At 42.7% G+C, this 22,996-nt stretch overlaps 1 protein-coding gene across 1 annotated transcript; it reads left to right on the top strand.

The window, feature by feature from the left end:
• The first annotated feature begins 2,089 nt into the window (after nucleotides 1-2,089).
• On the top strand, nucleotides 2,090-21,292 carry LOC134660154 (calcium-independent phospholipase A2-gamma-like). Its single transcript, XM_063515881.1, has 11 exons — nucleotides 2,090-2,907; nucleotides 3,408-3,712; nucleotides 6,653-6,790; nucleotides 7,180-7,269; nucleotides 8,135-8,333; nucleotides 9,148-9,234; nucleotides 10,444-10,562; nucleotides 11,074-11,268; nucleotides 14,112-14,343; nucleotides 15,679-15,845; nucleotides 21,127-21,292. Exons 1-11 carry the CDS (start codon nucleotides 2,787-2,789, stop codon nucleotides 21,220-21,222), a joined length of 1,749 nt encoding a protein of 582 aa, XP_063371951.1. The 5' UTR covers nucleotides 2,090-2,786; the 3' UTR covers nucleotides 21,223-21,292.
• Nucleotides 21,293-22,996: the final 1,704 nt, after the last annotated feature.

The raw sequence follows: 22,996 nt of genomic DNA, 5'->3' as shown, positions 1-22,996 counted from the left end.
ACGGATATGAAACAACGTGGACAACTGGACACGGTGTAGTGGGCATAGTAGTCCGTATCGCGTTACATTCCGTGCCTGATACGTTCACAGCACGGTCATGGTATGATACGGTGTAGTGGGCAGAGGCCTTAAATATAAGTAATAAAGATATTCTACAGAAGAAACGTTCTTACATAAATAGGTATATGTCGCAGTCAAATTGTAAGATTCGGCATTTTACAAACGTGAAACGTTATGCAAATTGCCGAAGGCAAATTGTTAATGTGCTCAAAAGTGTCAACGTAAACGTGATGGTTATCTGAGGGTGACCATGGTTTGTTGTTTTATCAATTTATATTTACTTTTATAGCAAACCACCATCCTCACGTCTACCAAAATCACGTAGTCTTGTCTGCCTTTTCCCCAGAGAGCAATTGCGAAATCGAAAGCGCGAAGGGAAACCAGCCCTCGCCCGCTGTGACGGAGCGCGGGAACGAGCGAGGCGAACGACTGAGACTAGTCGCCATAATAAGGCGACCAGCAAGCCGAAGCCACCCAGATCCATAAGCCTCCCCACCCCCCGCTCCGAGAATAAGTCCGACGAACTCCAGATTTAATGGACACCCTGGGCAGCGTTTTTCATAATTTTGATGTGAAGCACCAAGCGTGGTAAATTAAAGAACTAATTCGACCAAAAGGCCGCGGTAAATTGCAAACGGTGCTGTTCATGTCCTAAGATATTTTATTAAATGTCGATTTCGGCAATTGTATGTTTCACGTTTGTAAAATGACGACGCCATTTATAAAATGCCGTATCTTACAATTTGACTACGTAAGAACGTTGCTTCTGTCTGTCTGAAACGCAAACATTATTCCAGTTGTGGTATGGTTGTGGTTATACATGTAGGGAATTGGTAGGTAGATTGGTTTTTTTACGTATTACCATTGTAGTGTGGACTTTTAATGACCTGTACAAATAATTTTAGCCAAGTAGGTAGGTAATAATAAAAACAAACATTATTATGATTTTTGCTAGCGCCTAAAAACTTATCAAACAGTATTCTAAGTCATAGATATGTCGAATGCCTGGCTATTTATGCTTAAATAATAACATTAATTTGGTTCATATATTATTTTCGATACCTGTTACTAATTATAGTGAAGTGACTACTTTTTGTATATTTATTGTTTGTTTAATTCTATGACCATTAGATGACAATCACCAGTTTATAACCACGTTTTATTGGTTATTTAAATATCTTTCATATGATATATCATTTGTTTTAAAATATTAAGTAGTTTTTGATCTACCTACACTATACAGTACAGCGTCCTCAGTCGCGGCCGCGCCCATTAGTACCCGAGCGCGCGCCGCGAGATACGCCGCGCCCGCGGTAAAATCATCGTAGCTTGCTTATTTATTATCCGATTCACAAAATTCAAGAAGTAACGTATAGCTTATTAATGTACCTAAATGATTTATATGACACAATTTTCATCTAAGTGGCCGTTGTCATTGTGTTTTTTGGGCTACAAGAAGAAGACAAATGTTATGTTTTCGGATTTTTGTAAATAAAAAAATAATTAATGAAATTACACTTTTAGTTACAATGCATGTTTTATTCTAAATTTTATCAGCTTTCATAGGACATCTCATTTTTAAAAATCTGATAAGAACTTGCCGAGTAATTATCTAAACTTTGAAACCCGGGACCGCCATCTTTGTGAAGTCACAGTTATCCCCTCCACAGTCTTAGAAAGTGACGAGTTCTCATTTCGTACTCAGTAAACTCTACCGAACACAACCATACCACTCGTCAGTAGTATACTGTCCAGTCACATCGATTAGTGTTGGAGGCCCCCTGGCCGCCTTACTATTACTTTAAGATCTACAATCTACAAATGAAACTGGGTCACACTGAAAATTGATTTGCATTCCTAAGACTTAAATTTAAATCCAGGGCTGTAATGCATTTTGATGATAAATGGAATTAAATAAACTATACAACATAACCGTCAATGAGTAGTATAATAATATTATACTATTATGGCTATATTATGACTGGACTATATATATTATAATTATAGTCTAGTCATCGGTGGCGTGGAGATGCGGAAATAAAATCTTGGAACGATTACAAAACTAGATCATACGATATTTTGTTTGTGAAGTGGCGCGTTTTCATTGAGTCGTGCTGGAGGTGTGGCCAACGGCGTCGCGTAGCGCGCTGTTTGCAAACATGTTTTGATAATCGTATAAAACTAGTTGTTTATTTACGAATTTCTCAGTACTAACTCAATATTCAAAGGAGAAGGTACTCACTGTTTTTAAATCAACCATTTTAAAAGACATTCAATTTTAGGAGGACTTCCTTTATTAAAAAGTGACGTGATAAAACAAAGTGAAGTGAACTGAACGAGAGTGAAGTGAATGTAAAAAGTTTGTTTTGGTTCGCTCGGCTGCGATTGGCAGAACTGTTATCGTCCGATTTTACGTCATTCGTATCTGTCATTGATTTATTTATATTTTTCGCCAAGGCTTTACGCAAATATTATATTTGCTACAGCTGTGAATCGACACTGCTTCTGTGATAACGTGATATCCAATCGTCGAGAGAATTCTTTGTATGTGTATTGTGACATTACGATAAACCAAGTGTGAAGTGACGGTCGCGAGCGTACGTTATTCAATTCGCCTAAGAATTTACTCCGTATCTATAATTTAGATACAAAACTAAGTGATTCGTGTATTCATTAATAAAATATATTGTGTTTTACGTGCCGTGAGATCAAATAAAGCTCTAAACATGTCTTCGTTAGGCAGTCAGTGGCGGATAATTCGGCACTATCTGTCGATGACCAACCTGAATTCAGAAGTTGAAAAACTAGTGCAGAGAATGAAGCCAGCTTCCCCAGAGCAGTGGGACAGTAAGTAACACTCATATCATACAATAAGTTATCAATTTTGTTTTGGTAGGAGTTCAATAATTGAGTTCATAGGCTATTTTTATTCTCAGACCCAATACAACAATTAATATTGAATGGCAATGTTAATAGGGCACAGACATTGGTTTCATTATTCAGGCCTTCAGCATCGCTTTAGGACAATGACTTGATGAATAAACTTTACACAAGTTTCAGGTTTTCAATGCCTTTAATTATTTTTCTGTAAACGTAAACAATAGTTTGTTTACATTAGTTATACCTCTCGCGTCAAATGATGGTCCTATTGACAGTTCCTTCAAGTCTGGTTGAAGAGAGTCTGGTTTTGGTTGGGTTTAATTTAAAAAAGAATTAAGAAATATGTGACAGCTTCTCTATATATAAATGAACTTGACCATCATTTGACGCGAGAGGTATAGTGTCAGTGTTGTTATTTAGCACATGAGTTATTATAGGTTTTAAAGATTTCGTCATCTTCTTTACAGATTTAATTAGGAAATTTGAAAAAGCAGTCACAGCTAGATTATCAACTACAACCAAAGAAATAGAACCAGCGCCTGATAAAAAATCTGTTACTAAAGAAACATCTGCCACAAGCACGACAGATGAGAGACCCTTCAAAATACCCAACCACGATGAGAAGTTTCCGCAGGAAGGTCTCTCGGTGGGCTCGGAAGCCAAAGAGATCACTATGGAAGGTCTATGGCAAGGTTTAAAGCTGAAGAAGGATACTCACTTTGGGAAAATATCGGAGAACAGCTGGAAATCTAATAAGCCTATTGTCACAAAGGTGAGTCTTTCTCATAGGTACTTTGGAACCATTAAAAAAAATTATAGTCTTAATTTTACGGCACATACATAAAAGTTTTAAATTTAGAAAGCAAAACATAACTAAGACCATTGACGTATAATATCTAAGGACGGGCTAATGGGGCACTAAACATCATACTAGTTCAGCGGTGCTACCCACGAATTCCAGCCAATCGTGCAGTCTAACGCGACTAGTTGCGACCAATAGCGCGCGTAATGCGAACTCGTCAACCAATCGCGCGCGTGATGCCAACTCATCAACCAATCGCGTTGTAGCGATTTCACACCGCTGTACTGGCCCCTGTCATGCCTCATTATTATTGCCCCTAAAGCCAGTCCCTAGATATCTATGTCAATGACTAAGACACTAAAACAATGTCCATAATATACCTACCTAGGAGGATATAATCAAACGGAGACGCCATGTCTGTAATTTTCTGTACAAAACAGTCTGCCGATTTTTGCGGGGGAGGGGAACGTCAAATGTATGCGTAACGTAAAAATAGCCATGTCAGATAAACGTCAGTCCATACATTGTGTATGACCGTTGGCCGCCTATTTTCGACAGAGGGGAAAGCCTGTTAATGGCTACTCCGTTTAGTTGTATCCTCCAAGATACCTACATATCATCAGGGGACGAGCAAAACTCACTAATTACTAAAAAATATTTAATCAAAAAATCAACCTTCTTTTAGTACTAATATGGTTCACTATGGCTATGAACTTGTGGTGGTAATTAGTAAGTTTTGCTTGTCACCTGATGATATTATTAAATTGAAAAGATAACAGTAGCCTAACAATAAATATGCATACATATAATCACGCCTATTTCCCGGAGGGGTAGGCAGAGACCACGGCTTTCCACTTGCTACGATCCTGACATACCTCTTTCGCTTACGTTACTTTCATAACACAAACAAATATGCAAAAACACAATTCTTAGTTTTCGTTTGCCACACTTATCAAGGCTTAGGTTGTTTAGACCACTGACAGTACAAACTATTGGCAAAATTCCAACTTATAAATATACCATGTATTATAATTATAGGTATTGATTAGCTTACTAATAAACAAAAACAAGCTTGGCTTTAGTTGATCCAATGTATGGCAATGATCTGGCCATAAATAATAATTTATTTATAGACCTGATTTAAATAATCTAATCACAACCATATTTCCTTTACTTAAAGATCAATTTGCAAGGTTTATCTTGTTGGAAATGTTAGTAAAATAAATTCAGTCGAACAATATTTTAATCAACAGTTATGCAGTTCTGCCACTTCACAGTATCTCTTTTTAACAATAGTAGTTATTTTTCTAATTATTCAGAACAATTAGGATCACATCAAATAAAATGACATTAGAATTCAGTAAATCAGTCCTTTTATTAATCAGAAAACTATTTTAATTTCCCTAAGGTAAACATACTGGTGCTCGACGTGGTACCAGTACATGTCATCTTGAAAGTTAAGTCTTTGTCAATAGAGGTGACAGCAGGGTGTCACATATTTACCTTATAAGTTTATTTTTAATTTGCTCTCAATTTCTAACCAGCAGTTATACATAACAACGAAAGTAATAAACACGGAAATCAGCTGATAATGATAACATAATCTACTCTTATGTTATGTTTGTTAGGGGGTCAATTCCTATCTAATTCAGATAAGCCTGTAGCCTCAATATTTTTCAGAATAGATAAGAAAGGCATAAAAAATATTTTAAGTACGATTTTGTTTTTTATTGGTTAACATTTCTTTAAATAACAACTTATAAGTACATTTAATCTCGACAATGAATATCACAGCCAATAGTTAAAATAGCGTAATTAAATAATACCTGGAAAAAACATATTTGTTTAGGTATAACCATGGACTAACCTAATAACTATATTAAATTACGGTAGTACTGTTAGTTATCCAACACGAATATTCGAGCATACTACTCTACATGTTCTAGATAAAAAGGAAAGTAGGTTTACATTTGATATCTTTGCGAACATAACAAATAAAAATGTTATCGCATCACGCCGTCTTCAGTGTAATATCACGTATGTCAAATACATGATGTACGTCGCACACGAGCACGCGACTAAGATAGATGTAAAAAGTGTAAATATAAATACAATGCCCTCCGAGAGTGAACGACATGATACTGAATTGCTGACAATGCATTCGGCCTAAGAGCACGAGCAATTTATCAGTTGCTTGTTTATGCATTACCTATGTATCTATTAAACGATACATAAGTCACGAAAAATATGATTGTATTTAGGTACAGTCAGCAGCAGAAGTTGCTAAGCGCGCGAGGTGTTCAAAATTCCCTTGACGCGCTCTTATTCTCTTAACAATAAAGTCGCGTCAAGATCATTTTGAACATTTCGCCCGCTTAGCAACTATTGCTGCTGACTGTACGAATTAGCAACAATCACGATTCACTAATTAATAAAATCAGGTTAGTTTTAATTATGATTTACATACTTCATTTAAATCTAATAGTTTCTGGGAAAGAGAGAAAAATGTAATTGGTCAGTTGAAGTAGATGGCGCTGTACTGCACCGTAATATAGCGGGCCATTATCTAAAATCGTTTGCGGTTTATTGCAAAGTTTTCTTTATAATATTGTCCTCGGTTACCGCGATAGTTACTCATGAAATAAAACAATTCAAACGGATTAGGTATATCGCGTATATTGAATTTATACTACATCCCGACGTTTCGAACCCGTGACCCGTTGACCACGAACGCTGTTAACGGTTCGAAACGTCGGGATGTAGTATAAATTCAATATACGTGATATACTTAATCCGTTTTAATCGTTTTATTTTATAGGCCTTTAACCAACCATGTAACCAGAAAGCTTTGTTGCGCCACCTAGTTGTAAAGCCAAATAGATAAATGGATCAAATCCGATTTTTTTTCAGACTTCCATTCATTCCCGAACGGCATACGTCATATCGGCGCTTGTGACGGCAGAGACGACAGAATGCCTGATGAGGAGGACAGAGCATTTCATCGACCATTTGAAACAATATCCTGAGTCTAGGGACTATGCTATTAAGGTAATTATTTCAGGCTTTACAAACTAGAAATCGTCGAAATATTTAAAACGAAATTATGCCGAATATCGCTCGATATGTTATCGCGCATGTGTAACGCATGACACTGAGTGTAACTTTCCGGATTCGGGACCACTGGTTTGAGAGAACTAGTCAAATACTTATCGTTTATTGCGTGGTTGTCGCAACCATAGCATGTCTTCTGATGGGAAGCAATTAGGGTCGAAGCAATACTCTAGTTTCTTTATAGCCTATTGTCTTATCAGACTTAGAACTTATAGGGAAAACAATAATTCATGTTTGGTTGACTTAACCAATAATACCTACCTTAGATAGAATTGATAGATCTTGTATAAATATCTTACATTTAAATGTACAATTGTATTTCGTAGGAGGGCGCAGTCCGAGCTCTTTTGAGGGTACAACGAAGACTGAGCGATGATCAACCAATAACTAAAGAGACTGCTGGCATTGTCAAAGAGGTAATTTATATTATTAATATTAAAACAGTTTGTATTATTAGGGTTCCGTACCTCAAAAGAAAAAAACGAAACCCTTATAGGATCACTCGTGCGTCTATCTGTGTGTCTGTGTAATGTACGGAACCCTTGGAAAGCGAGTCCGATTCGTACTTGGCCGGTTTTATATTCTTTAGTGAGATAGCCCAAATAAAAACTCTCTGAAGACTATCCGGTTGACCGCCTAAGGGCTCATTTAGACGGTGCGAGAACTCGCATGCGAGTTTCATTCCATAGCGGTATTTGATCGGTCGACTGAATTGGTGTAACCTCAATGCTCCGCAATGTAACTAAAACCGCATGCGAGTTCGCGCGCCGTCTAAATGAGCCTTAAGACTTCAACTGACGCGGGCGGCTACAGCACAATATCAACCTTCGTGCATTGTGACAAAGTTCACAATGCGGCGTTCAAAGGAGTATTGCTTGATTTTAATCAAGCATAAATAAAAAACCGGCCAAGTGCGAGTCGGACTCGCGCACGGAGGGTTCCGCACCATCAACAAAAAATAGAGCAAAACAAGCAAAAAAACGGTCACCCATCCAAGTACTGACCCCGCCCGACGTTGCTTAACTTCGGTCAAAAATCACGTTTGTTGTATGGGAGCCCCACTTAAATCTTTATTTTATTCTGTTTTTAGTATTTGTTGTTCTAGCGGCAACAGAAATACATCATCTGTGAAAATTTCAACTGTCTAGCTATCACGGTTCGTGAGATACACCCTGGTGACAGACGGACGGACGGACGGACAGCGGAGTCTTGGTAATAGGGTCCCGTTTTTACCCTTTGGGTACGGAACCCTAAAAACACTAATAATTCTACCACTTCCAGGCCCTAGCCCTGATGGGTTACACCGGCCCCACAAAAGGCCCCGGCCCCAACATCCTGTCCATCGACGGTGGCGGCATCCGGGGCCTCATCGCCATCGAAGTGCTCCGGCACCTCGAGAGGCTCACCGGCAGGCGGGTGCAAGACATGTTCGACTATATCATCGGAGTCAGCACCGGGGCCATCATAGCTGCTGTCATCGGTATGTGGCTACACTACCTACTAGTTCGCTCATAGCTATTGAAGTGCTGCGGCACCTCGAGAGGCTCACCGGCTGGCGGGTGCAAGACATGTTCGACTATATCATCGGAGTCAGCACCGGGGCCATCATAGCTGCTGTCATCGGTATGTGGCTACACTACCTACTAGTTCACTCATAGCTATTGAAGTGCTGCGGCACCTCGAGAGGCTCACCGGCAGACGGGTGCAAGACATGTTCGACTATATCATCGGAGTCAGCACCGGGGCCATCATAGCTGCTGTCATCGGTATGTGGCTACACTACCTACTAGTTCACTCATAGCTATTGAAGTGCTGCGGCACCTCGAGAGGCTCACCGGCAGACGGGTGCAAGACATGTTCGACTATATCATCGGAGTCAGCACCGGGGCCATCATAGCTGCTGTCATCGGTATGTGGCTACACTACCTACTAGTTCACTCATAGCTATTGAAGTGCTGCGGCACCTCGAGAGGCTCACCGGCAAACGGGTGCAGGACATGTTCGACTATATCATCGGAGTCAGCACCGGGGCCATCATAGCTGCTGTCATCGGTAAGTGGCTACTTCCCTGTACAATCATCAGCATCTTAATTTAAAAAAGTTCCGAGAGACACAGACATTAAATACATATATTACAAACCCCAACCAATAGTCTGCGCCGGTCCGCCAACGCGAGCTCCCGATAACCTTAGGTTAAAAGATTTTGTACTCTACTGTATGTTTTCATATAAGGTGTAAGTTTACAATGAAACGTAATGCTATCATTTATGGAATACGCGTTTCACTTGTTTCAGGTGGAGGCGTGGGCACGCTTGACACGGCGAATCAGATGTACATGACGCTTTCTAAGGAAATGTTCGGGAACACCTCGCTCATTGGAGGTAAAACACACACACACACACACACACACACACACACACACACACTTATAATACACACTATAAACATTCAATAGATATACCCACACAGCCAACTAAAAGCCATGGATAGGATAAAAGAAAAAGCGGCCAAGTGCGAGTCGGACTCGCCCATGAAGGGTTCCGTATTTAAGCGATTTATGACGTATAAAAAAAAAACTACTTACTAGATCTCGTTCAAACCAATTTTCGGTGGAAGTTTACATGGTAATGTACATCATATATTTTTTTTAGTTTTATCATTCTCTTATTTTAGAAGTTACAGGGGGGGGGACACACATTTTACCACTTTGGAAGTGTCTCTCGCGCAAACTATTCAGTTTAGAAAAAAATGATATTAGAAACCTCAATATCATTTTTGAAGACCTATCCATAGATACCCCACACGTATGGGTTTGATGAAAAAAAAAATTTTGAGTTTCAGTTCGAAGTATGGGGAACCCCAAAAAAATTTTTTTTTTTCTATTTTTGTGTGAAAATCTTAATGCGGTTCACAGAATACATCTACTTACCAAGTTTCAACAGTATAGTTCTTATAGTTTCGGAGAAAAGTGGCTGTGACATACGGACGGACAGACAGACGGACAGACGGACAGACAGACAGACATGACGAATCTATAAGGGTTCCGTTTTTTGCCATTTGGCTACGGAACCCTAAAAACCGGCCAAGTGCGAGTCGGACTCTCGTCCCAAGGGTTCCTTACATTACTAATTTTTTAACAATGTATTTTTTTATGTGGAACGTGAATAAAATGTCTTTAAAAAACCCGTAGGGGTCGGATCCAAAACTATGTAATTAAGTCCGACTCACGCTTGACTGCTCATTTCTAATAGGTTTTCCTGTCATCTATAGGTAAAGAACTATTTTGAGTATTTTTTTCAAAATTTTAGAGGCAGTAGTTTCGGAGATAAAGGACCGGGGAATGGTCGGACAGACAGACAGACAGACGCACGAGTAATCCTATAAGGGTTCCGTTTTTCTTTTGAGGTACGGAACCCTAAAAAGGGAATATTGAAGGAGCCATAGCAATAATATTTATTCTCAGCCATTCGCTTTTACTTTTGTGTTAGGTTACCTAGTTCACCTAACTCGAACTAGGTAGATAAGCAATATAAGCAACCATTGTTAATAAACATTTTCTTAATTCAATTGCATTAATTTTGTATTAACAGGTACATCTAGGTTAGTGTGGACACATTCCTATTACGACACAGATGCGTGGGAGGCTTTACTGAAGAGGAACTTGGGAGATTGTACTCTCACGGAGTGCAATAGGAATGATACACCTAAAGTAAGTACCTAATCTAGTATTGAGATGACACCTGTCACTGTACCCTTCGTTTTTGAAAAATACTATAACAGTAGGTTATATTGAAGACGAATGACGAGGATACTTCTCAAAGGTTAACTGGAAGAGATCCATTAAAGGGATAAGTTCGCCTTTGTACTTCTTACTATATGTATGTATGTCGTGTTCTTCTTCTGTATGTTATTTTTAATATGTCTTTTTGTACAATAAAGAGTTTACTACTAACTACTACTTTAACTGGGTATTTTAGTTTGGTTATTATAATGCCTCCCTGTATGCAGTTATACGTATAGAGTCCATTTATTTTCAACGCTTCTAATTAACACATATATTGCCACCCAGCCAAATAAGACATCCGCGCCAGGCCACAAATAATCGTCATAAAGCTGTAGTACCACGATCCCGACTATCGGGTCGTCCGGCCTGGGAACGAAATCATAAAATACCCGATAGTCGGGTTTTCGGCACTGAATGTGTTAACTTTTTTCTCCAGATGGCGCTAGTGTCGTGCGTCGTAAACGCCGGCTCAAAACTGTCCCCGTTCCTGTTCCGTTCCTACGAGTGTCCGTTCCGGGTGCGCTCCGTGTTCCCGGGCACGGCGCGCGCGCAGCTGTGGCACGCCGTGCGCGCCTCCGCCGCCGCGCCTACATACTTCAACGAGTTCCGACTGAACAATCTGTTGCATCAGGTGAGACTATTGTTGGAGAGAGAGAGAGAACTATATCCTTGTTCCGTTCCTACGAGTGTCCATACCGGGTGCGCTCCGTGTTCCCGGGCACGGCGCGCGCGCAGCTGTGGCACGCCGTGCGCACCTCCGCCGCCGCGCCCACATACTTCAACGAGTTCCGACTGAACAATCTGTTGCATCAGGTGAGACTATTGTTGGAGAGAGAGAGAGAACTATATCCTTGTTCCGTTCCTACGAGTGTCCATACCGGGTGCGCTCCGTGTTCCCGGGCACGGCGCGCGCGCAGCTGTGGCACGCCGTGCGCGCCTCCGCCGCCGCGCCCACATACTTCAACGAGTTCCGACTGAACAATCTGTTGCATCAGGTGAGACTATTGTTGGAGAGAGAGAGAGAACTATATCCTTGTTCCGTTCCTACGAGTGTCCATACCGGGTGCGCTCCGTGTTCCCGGGCACGGCGCGCGCGCAGCTGTGGCACGCCGTGCGCGCCTCCGCCGCCGCGCCCACATACTTCAACGAGTTCCGACTGAACAATCTGTTGCATCAGGTGAGACTATTGTTGGAGGGAGAGAGAGAACTATATCCTTGTTCCGTTCCTACGAGTGTCCATACCGGGTGCGCTCCGTGTTCCCGGGCACGGCGCGCGCGCAGCTGTGGCACGCCGTGCGCGCCTCCGCCGCCGCGCCCACATACTTCAACGAGTTCCGACTGAACAATCTGTTGCATCAGGTGAGACTATTGTTGGAGAGAGAGAGAGAACTATATCCTTGTTCCGTTCCTACGAGTGTCCATACCGGGTGCGCTCCGTGTTCCCGGGCACGGCGCGCGCGCAGCTGTGGCACGCCGTGCGCGCCTCCGCCGCCGCGCCCACATACTTCAACGAGTTCCGACTGAACAATCTGTTGCATCAGGTGAGACTATTGTTGGAGAGAGAGAGAGAACTATATCCTTGTTCCGTTCCTACGAGTGTCCATACCGGGTGCGCTCCGTGTTCCCGGGCACGGCGCGCGCGCAGCTGTGGCACGCCGTGCGCGCCTCCGCCGCCGCGCCCACATACTTCAACGAGTTCCGACTGAACAATCTGTTGCATCAGGTGAGACTATTGTTGGAGAGAGAGAGAGAACTATATCCTTGTTCCGTTCCTACGAGTGTCCATACCGGGTGCGCTCCGTGTTCCCGGGCACGGCGCGCGCGCAGCTGTGGCACGCCGTGCGCGCCTCCGCCGCCGCGCCCACATACTTCAACGAGTTCCGACTGAACAATCTGTTGCATCAGGTGAGACTATTGTTGGAGAGAGAGAGAGAACTATATCCTTGTTCCGTTCCTACGAGTGTCCATACCGGGTGCGCTCCGTGTTCCCGGGCACGGCGCGCGCGCAGCTGTGGCACGCCGTGCGCGCCTCCGCCGCCGCGCCCACATACTTCAACGAGTTCCGACTGAACAATCTGTTGCATCAGGTGAGACTATTGTTGGAGAGAGAGAGAGAACTATATCCTTGTTCCGTTCCTACGAGTGTCCATACCGGGTGCGCTCCGTGTTCCCGGGCACGGCGCGCGCGCAGCTGTGGCACGCCGTGCGCGCCTCCGCCGCCGCGCCCACATACTTCAACGAGTTCCGACTGAACAATCTGTTGCATCAGGTGAGACTATTGTTGGAGAGAGAGAGAGAACTATATCCTTGTTCCGTTCCTACGAGTGTCCATACCGGGTGCGCTCCGTGTTCCCGGGCACGGCGCGCGCGCAGCTGTGGCACGCCGTGCGCGCCTCCGCCGCCGCGCCCACATACTTCAACGAGTTCCGACTGAACAATCTGTTGCATCAGGTGAGACTATTGTTGGAGAGAGAGAGAGAACTATATCCTTGTTCCGTTCCTACGAGTGTCCATACCGGGTGCGCTCCGTGTTCCCGGGCACGGCGCGCGCGCAGCTGTGGCACGCCGTGCGCGCCTCCGCCGCCGCGCCCACATACTTCAACGAGTTCCGACTGAACAATCTGTTGCATCAGGTGAGACTATTGTTGGAGAGAGAGAGAGAACTATATCCTTGTTCCGTTCCTACGAGTGTCCATACCGGGTGCGCTCCGTGTTCCCGGGCACGGCGCGCGCGCAGCTGTGGCACGCCGTGCGCGCCTCCGCCGCCGCGCCCACATACTTCAACGAGTTCCGACTCAACAATCTGTTGCATCAGGTGAGACTATTGTTGGAGAGAGACAGAACCATATCCCTCTTCCAGTGTCACGCTACAATCTACATATTTTACGAATTCCAATTGGCCAATCTATATCATCAGGTAGAATTCTCCAAATTAATGCCTTTCCGATTCCCATGTACTAATTCAAATAAATTGATAAAATTTTCAGGTTATGATATGTCCAGGAGGCTAGAGTTACGAGTTATCTGTTCTGCGAACTAATAGTGTTGATCCTTCCTCGATATCCTTAGATAATTGATTGTAACAGAGGGATAGAGTCTAAAAATAAAACGTGTCCCTTAGTTTGTCATCCAAAACAGATGGCGCTATACTGCGTCATATGTATAATACAACTGTCACACGTCAACTTTTGACAATCTAGAGTTACTGCCAATGTATGGAGCTGTACAGCGCCATCTCATTTATGTAACCTGTAAACCAATGTAACCTGTCAAATTCGAAGCACGAAATTGTGTTAGATTTTACGCATCTGTATCAATTTATCTTTGGTCAAAGCTAAGGCATACGCTAAATGGTGCAAGTAAATGTACTGGACAGTTCCACAAAGCTAAATGGTAGTATGTAGTGTGCTAGATGTCTCAATTTTGTTATAAAAACCTTAAAACATATTAACAAAGTTCATTTTTTGTTCCCAGGACGGCGGCATAATGGTCAACAACCCAACAGGCGTCGGTCTCCACGAAGCCAAGCTCCTGTTCGGAGCGAAAGCTCTCCAAAACGGAACAGTCATTTCCGTTGGAACCGGCAAGGCTCTCCACAAACACTTGGACTATCAGAGTCTGAGCAACGGACTACAGAAGGAAGCACCCGGGACCAGTTGGAAGGACAAGTTTAACAAGATTTTGGACTCTGCTACCGATACCGAAGGTTAGTTTTTCTTTGCACCTTTTTTCTATCCTCCTTGTAGAACAGTAATCTCCGTAGGAACCGGCAAAGCTCTTCACAAACACTTGGACTATCAGAGTCTGAGCAACGGACTACAGAAGGAAGCGCCTGGAACCAGTTGGAAGGACAAGTTTAACAAGATTTTGGACTCTGCTACAGATACCGAAGGTTGGTTTTTCTTTGCACCTTTTTTCTATCCTCCTTGTAGAACAGTAATCCACATTAGTGCTGGTAAAGCTCTTCACAAACACTTGGACTATCAGAGTCTGAGCAACGGACTACAGAAGGAAGCGCCTGGAACCAGTTGGAAGGACAAGTTTAACAAGATTTTGGACTCTGCTACCGATACCGAAGGTTGGTTTTTCTTTGCACCTTTTTTCTATCCTCCTTGTAGAACAGTAATCCACATTAGTGCTGGTAAAGCTCTTCACAAACACTTGGACTATCAGAGTCTGAGCAACGGACTACAGAAGGAAGCGCCTGGAACCAGTTGGAAGGACAAGTTTAACAAGATTTTGGACTCTGCTACCGATACCGAAGGTTGGTTTTTCTTTGCACCTTTTTTCTATCCTCCTTGTAGAACAGTAATCTCCATTGGTACTGGCAAGGCTCTTCACAAACACTTGGACTATCAGAGTCTGAGCAACGGACTACAGAAGGAAGCACCTGGCACCAGTTGGAAGGACAAGTTTAACAAGATTTTGGACTCTGCTACCGACACCGAAGGTTGGTTTTTCATTGCACCTTTTTTTCTAACCTTGTAGAACAGTAACCTCCATTGGTACTGGCAAAGCTCTTCACAAACACTTGGACTATCAGAGTCTGAGCAACGGACTACAGAAGGAAGCGCCTGGAACCAGTTGGAAGGAATTTGGACTCTGCTACCGACACTGAAGGTTCGTTTTCCTTTGCACTTTCTCTCCCCATCTTAATACGGTATTAAGGTAGGTACGACTGTCGTATTCGATAGCAGCGAAGTGTTCCACAAAAACCTTGTCTACCGTTTAGGAGCTACCAAAAAGAAAGAAAATATAAGCATTTTCAAAACGCTTTACTTTTGGTCCTTTAATTAATATGAGACTTGTCTAAGTTTTCATCAACTTCCCGACGAGGAAATACATAATGAGGATAAACGCGCAACGCTTAAAACAAATCCAATACTTAAAAATCGTTAAAAAAAAATCAAATCATGTCATTAGCTATGCTAAATCCAAAAAAAAACATAAACCATTGACTAAAGGCTGATTTTCTGACACCTGGAATCTGTGAACTTTTAAACTTATTATATTGTCTCACCTTCCTTCTTTGTTGAAACAGGTACCCACCTAGTGTTGAACGACCTCCTACCCCCGGGCAGCTACTACCGCTTCAACCCTCCCCTGATGGACGAGTGCGCCATGGACGAGATCAACCCCGACAAACTGAACAGCCTAGTCACCGACACGCAGGCCTACATCCGCCGGAACCAGCACAAGTTCCAACAGGTACAGAATTGAACCCCCTACCTTTATACCCGTGATCAACCCCGACAAACTGAACAGCCTAGTCACCGACACGCAGGCCTACATCCGCCGGAACCAGCACAAGTTCCAACAGGTACAGAATTGAACCCCCTACCTTTATACCCGTGATCAACCCCGACAAACTGAACAGCCTAGTCACCGACACGCAGGCCTACATCCGCCGGAACCAGCACAAGTTCCAACAGGTACAGAATTGAACCCCCTACCTTTATACCCGTGATCAACCCCGACAAACTGAACAGCCTAGTCACCGACACGCAGGCCTACATCCGCCGGAACCAGCACAAGTTCCAACAGGTACAGAATTGAACCCCCTACCTTTATACCCGTGATCAACCCCGACAAACTGAACAGCCTAGTCACCGACACGCAGGCCTACATCCGCCGGAACCAGCACAAGTTCCAACAGGTACAGAATTGAACCCCCTACCTTTATACCCGTGATCAACCCCGACAAACTGAACAGCCTAGTCACCGACACGCAGGCCTACATCCGCCGGAACCAGCACAAGTTCCAACAGGTACAGAATTGAACCCCCTACCTTTATACCCGTGATCAACCCCGACAAACTGAACAGCCTAGTCACCGACACGCAAGCCTACATCCGCCGGAACCAGCACAAGTTCCAACAGGTACAGAATCGAACCCCCTGCCCTTATACCCGTGATCAACCCCGACAAACTGAACAGCCTAGTCGCCGACACGCAGGCCTACATCCGCCGGAACCAGCACAAGTTCCAACAGGTACAGAATTGAACCCCCTACCTTTATACCCGTGATCAACCCCGACAAACTGAACAGCCTAGTCACCTACACACAGGCCTATATCCGCCGGAACCAGCACAAGTTCCAACAGGTACAGAATTGAACCCCCTACCTTTATACCCGTGATCAACCCCGACAAACTGAACAGCCTAGTCACCTACACACAGGCCTATATCCGCCGGAACCAGCACAAGTTCCAACAGGTACAGAATCGAACCCCCTACCCTTATACCCGTGATCAACCCCGACAAACTGAACAGCCTAGTCACCGACACGCAGGCCTACATCCGCCGGAACCAGCACAAGTTTCAGCAGGTACCAACTGGGGTTGAACCCCCTATCCTCGTATACTACCGCATTAGCCCGCCCGGTACAGATTTATTCAAACTCTGGTGTGGAAGCGCTGGTGGCCTAGCGGTAAGAGCGTGCGGCTTTAAATCCGGAGGTCGCAGGTTCAAACCCCGGCTCGTACCAATGAGTTTTTCGGAACTTATGTACGAAATATTTGATATTTACCAGTCGCTTTTCGGTGAAGGCAAAACATCGTGAGGAAACCGGGTTGATCCCGATAAGGCCTAGATTCCCTACTGAGTTGTGGAAGGTCAGACGGCAGTCGCTTTCGTAAAAACTAGTGCCTACGTCAGTTCTTGGGATTAGTCAAGCGGACCCCAGGCTCTCCCATGAGCCGTGGCAAATAAGCAAAAGAATCTTAAAACTTAGATACGCGATTAAGTCCCGTTGTACAATCTAATAAGTAAGAGAAGTTAGAATTGGTAGTCTATTGACAAGAATATCAACTATAGTGCGTCAAGCAAATCTTGTCAGTAGCAATGTACTGCAAATTAAAGTAGGGTAACACCATGTAACACCCAATGAGCAGAATTGCGCTAAGAAAAGCAGCAATGTACATCGAACCAAATCGTGTTTATTTTTCCGCCCTTCATACGTCAGTTCGAATGAATTATCATAACCTCAAATTTTAGTAATATTTACCGTCAACGAGCATGATTGTACATTGTAGGCACCTTAGCTTTGCTTGAGGTCATGCATAATCTTGGCATTTAATGGTGACAGCAGAAATTTCTCTTGAAATAGAAACGATTCAGAATGTAAACAATAAGATGATGGCTGTCATTCACGATCCACATTCCACAGATAACACACAGATGACACACGATTTTGGAATTATTCGAACACAGTGTTGCTAACCCGCGATTTTTAAAATTTGCCGCCTTTTTAACCGCCTTCATTAACCGCCTTCAAAAAAAAAGGAGGTTCTCAGTTTGACCCGTATGTATGTATGTATATTTGTTCGCGATTATCTCGCGTTTGGCTGAACCGATTTTGATGCGGTTTTCAGAAAAGTGTTTCTTACATTCTGGAGAAGGTTTTAGTATACATAGATCTGAGCTGATGCTGAACCCTGGCTGTACCTAGTGACCTAGTGGAACTCAGGTTTGGTGCAACATAGGCTCACGCTGTTTTGGTCATCCGACACGCCTTGATGAGCACTTGGGAGAGCAGTACCCAAGATAGGGCTGATGCTGAACCCTGGATGTACCTAGTGGAACTCGGGATGTACCTAGTGGAACTCAGGTTTGGTGCAACATAGGCCCACGCTGTTTTGGTCATCCGTCTCATCTTGATGAGCACTTGGGAGAGCAGTATCCAAGATAGAGCTGATGCTGAACCCTGGCTGTACCTAGTGGAACTCAGGTTTGGTGCAACATAGGCTCACGCTGTTTTGGTCATCCGACACGCCTTGATGAGCACTTGGGAGAGCAGTACCCAAGATAGGGCTGATGCTGAACCCTGGATGTACCTAGTGGAACTCGGGATGTACCTAGTGGAACTCAGGTTTGGTGCAACATAGGCCCACGCTGTTTTGGTCATCCGTCTCATCTTGATGAGCACTTGGGAGAGCAGTATCCAAGATAGAGCTGATGCTGAACCCTGGCTGTACCTAGTGGAACTCAGGTTTGGTGCAACATAGGCCAACGCTATTTTGGCTATCCGTCACATCTTGATGAGCACTTGGGAGAGCAGTACCCAAGATAGAGCTGATGCACCAAACCACCCTGGCTGGCAGGGTTCACCCTGGCTGTACCTAGTGGAACTCAAGTTTGGTGCAACATAGGCCCACGCTATTTTGGTCATCCGTCACATCTTGATGAGCACTTGGGAGAGCATTACCCAAGATAGAACTGATGCTGAACCCTGGCTGTACTTAGTGGAACTCAGGTTTGGTGCAACATAGGCCAACGCTATTTTGGCCATCCGTCACATCTTGATGAGCACTTGGGAGAGCAGTACCCAAGATAGAGCTGATGCTGAACCCTTGCTGTACCTAGTGGAACTCAGGTTTGGTGCAACATAGGCCCACGCTATTTTGGTAATCTGTCACATCTTGATGAGCACTTGGGAGAGCAGTACCCAAGATAGAGCTGATGCTAAACCCTTGCTGTACCTAGTGGAACTTAGGTTTGGTGCAACATAGGCACACTTTGTTTTGGTTAACCGACTTGTCGTCGTTTGCCTATGTTGCAGAGGTCCACTAGGTGGGTCGATGAACTTTTTTCTAACTGCCTTTAAAAAAAGGACGTTCTCAGTTTGACCCGTATGTATGTACGTATGTATGTGTATGTATGTTTGTTCGTGATTATCTCGCGTTTGGCTGAACCGATTTTGATGCAGTTTTCAGAAAAGTGTTTGTTACATTCTGGAGAAGGTTTTAGTGTACAGTACATGGATGGTTTGAAAAACCAATTGGACCCGGTAGGTGGCCATGCTATCGGTATTCGGTATACCTACCAACAAATTTATGTTGCTAAAACCGATTTAGATAAAATAGTGGGAGTGGGAGTCGGACTCGGACTGGGACTGGGAATGGGAGTGGGAGTGGGAGCAATATACATACAAATCGTTTAGCACCAAAATGTCGTACTTGTATCTTGGACATATTCTATCATTTGACAAAACACATCAGAAGAAGGAGATCTCCAGGAGAATCTAGCTGGGTTGGGCGGCATTCAATAAACTAGCGGACATCCTCAAACCCGTTAACATTCCACAATGCCTGAAAACTCGCCTCTTTAACCAATGTGTCCTGCCCACCATGACCTACGGTGCCGAGACATGGACGCTCACTAAGGAGGCTGTGCATAAAATCCGAGTGGCACAGAGAGCCATGGAGCGCGCTATGCTCGGCATCAAACTGCAAGACCGAGTGAGGAATGTCGAGATCCGACGACGCACCAAGGTGCAAGACGTCGGATACATCATTACCAAACTTAAATGGAGCTGGGCGGGACATGTTGCCAGGCAGAGTGATGGCAGGTGGGCCAAAATGTTAACGGAGTGGTGGCCGCTTTCAGACGAAAGGAGTGCCTGGCGTCCGTTGGGTCGTTGGGTAGACGATATTCGGAAGATTGCGGGTCACTTCTGGATGAAATTGGCTCAGGACCGGGATAAGTGGCGTACTCGAAGAGAGGCCTATGCTCAGCAGTGGGCGATAAAAGGCTGATATGATGATGATGATGATGATGACCAAAACGTCATATTATGTTGTGTCGCGATTATCATCGAGTTAGGCCATCACCAACATTAGTAGACTAAATAGAGAGCCTAACAAACTAGTATTTTAGCCCAAAACCTAAAATAAATGAAGTACCTACCTATCACTAAAAAGTAAAAAATAAAATAAATAAAAAATAATTAAAAAATTAAAAATAAACAAAAATAAAACCAAAATAAAATTACTTAATATAATATCTTTTTTAAAAAAAGGGAACCGCCTTCAAAAAACCAACCCACTGAAAAGTATAAAATAATTTTTATATGGCACCCCTTTACGTGTCCAGTCCCTATCCCACGGCGTAAAGCAAATTTTTGCCAAAAAGTAATTAATACCTAATAATAAGAAAATTAATAATCAACCGGGTAATTACTTAGTTTTTGAAGGCGGTGCCAAACCAACAAAAACAGTCTTTACTACCAATCAGAAAAACAATACGAGTACGTAGTACTTAACCTACAAGAACTAAATTAATGAGTAAACTAAGTATGTATTTATAATGCAAGTAAGTGCAGCGTTCTTCGTTGTATAAAATATCGGTTCTCAAAAATTTTGGTTTGGCGCCGACTTCAAAAACTAAGTAATTACCCGGATGATTATTAATTTTCTTATTATTAGGTATTAATTACCTTTTGGCAAAAATTTGCTTTACGCCGTGGGATAGGGACTGGACACGTAAAGGGGTGCCATATAAAAATTATTTTATACTTTTCAGTGGGTTGGTTTTTTGAAGGCGGTTCCCTTTTTTTAAAAAAGATATTATATTAAGTAATTTTATTTTGGTTTTATTTTTGTTTATTTTTAATTTTTTAATTATTTTTTATACTACTGACAAGATTTGGTTGATCCAGTATATGTATACTGTTATCAAACAAGTAAATAATTATCTTATCTTTTCTCAGGCCGCCGCCATGCTGGTACGGAAACGGACCATCGCGCAGAAGGTAATGGACTTTGTCGATTACCAGAGCCAGATTATGGGCGTCGTGGCGAAGTGACGGTTAACTCATCATCATCAGGTCGCTGATGAATGATGAACGAACGAGTGAATGATCTAGTAATCCAATGAATGGAATATGTTGCGAGGAGTTCCAGGGTTCAAAAATATGATTTTAATCATATGAAATGTGCTTCTGGTTAAAGCAAGTGAAGTTAATGGTCGATTGTGAAAAGGGTTAGAAAATATGATTTCGTGTGATTACAATCATACGTGATTTGATTCGTAATTTTATCGTCGGAAGAGGTATAAAAATATACATACTTGGTGAAATTAAAATACTAAACCAAACACCAAATTACTTTGCTAATAAATCGGGGGTAAAATTATGGCAAATCACATATTGGAATCACATTTGTCCAATTGGAAACTTAGGTCATTCCTATTTGTCCTATATTTTACAATCATGGAGGACCATGATCATCATTAGTCAGAACAAAATGCTTTTGCAAAGTGCATTTTGTTCTGACTAATGATTGACAATGAATTGATTTGTGTGGAGCGAATATGTTTGTATGCCAATACGGGTGTAACGGTAATAAACTACATACATTTTAATCTTATTGCAATGACATTGGGTGAGTAAGTGTATATTATGCTTTGGATGGTGAACTTGGCACTTATAGTGTCAACAATTTATTATTAGACTAGCGACCCGCCCCGGCTTCGCACGGGTTAACAAATTATACATAAACCTTCCTCTTGAATCACACTATCTATAAAAAAAACCGCATCAAAATCCGTTGCGTAGTTTTAAAGATCTAAGCATACGGACAGACAGACAGCGGGAAGCGACTTTGTATTATACTATGTAGTGATGAGACAGGTGAAGATAATGATCCCTTTTATATTTAACATGGACGCTAAAGTCTTGTGCCTGTTTTAGTGATGTAAATACGCTTTACTTGACTTTATACATTCAAAAGTATAATTAAAGGTTTCTAAGCCTATGTCCGGTAGAGGACAACCAAAACTCACTAGCAAGTCAGATGGCCTAACTCGAATACCGAAGTTCGCAAATTGCTATCTATCTCTTTTACTCATTAGAGAGACAGAGAAATATGCCCGCAATTTGCGGACTTTGGTGTTCGCGGTAGGCCCTCTGCCTATTCTGTGAAACATAATACCATTTTAACCATATAACCTCCTAAGGCCCAGCCTACAAACGAAACATCTAAAATTAGCCACTGAAATTTTAACCTAAATTGTAGGAAATAGAGTTGATTTTGCCTTGTTTGAATATTGAACGAAACAAAGCAAAAGCGACTCTGTTCCAATTGAACATGGTTTAAATTATATCGAACTGAATAGGTACTATAGGTAGAGGACCTTGGGCCTTAGGAGGATATAACTTTTGTATAGAAATTGATACTGAAATACGAGGTTTGTTTAAGTAGGTTGAATGCTTATGCTTTGGTTTCCTCCGATAGCGGTGCCGTCATTTAGCGGCCGTCTCCATACAAATACTACGACATCCATATTTAGCCGTATTATTTAGTATGGAGACGGCCGCTATATGACGGCACAGCTATCCTAGGAAAACCGATCTTAAAGTGAATTTTGGTTGACAACTGACGATTGAAGTATGTCTCAAGGAAAAGATTTTGAAAAATTGCTATGTTTGGTTCTTAGACAACTATGTTCATGTCTAACCAATATTGGATGAGAAGGTTGTATAACATTCATACTACAAACATTCGAATATAATTATATTAAATACCTAGTTTAAGAAATGCCAGTTACACTGAAAATATTATAATGCTCACTTAAAGTTA

The sequence above is a fragment of the Cydia amplana genome, chromosome 2 (assembly GCF_948474715.1).
Source record: "Cydia amplana chromosome 2, ilCydAmpl1.1, whole genome shotgun sequence".
Taxonomy (NCBI): domain Eukaryota; kingdom Metazoa; phylum Arthropoda; class Insecta; order Lepidoptera; family Tortricidae; genus Cydia; species Cydia amplana.
The sequence above is the reverse complement of the archived record's forward strand: the minus strand, read 5'-3'. Positions and strand labels throughout refer to the sequence as shown.

What these genes read in the sequence shown, in the direction of transcription:
- LOC134660154 (XM_063515881.1), top strand. Translation starts at nt 2,787, where the DNA reads ATGTCTTCGTTAGGCAGTCAGTGGCGGATAATTCGGCACTATCTGTCG. An exon ending in CTAGGGACTATGCTATTAAG is followed by an intron (nt 6,791 to 7,179) that starts GTAATTATTTCA and finishes TGTATTTCGTAG; the next exon opens with GAGGGCGCAGTCCGAGCTCT. An exon ending in CTCTGCTACCGATACCGAAG is followed by an intron (nt 14,344 to 15,678) that starts GTTAGTTTTTCT and finishes TTGTTGAAACAG; the next exon opens with GTACCCACCTAGTGTTGAAC.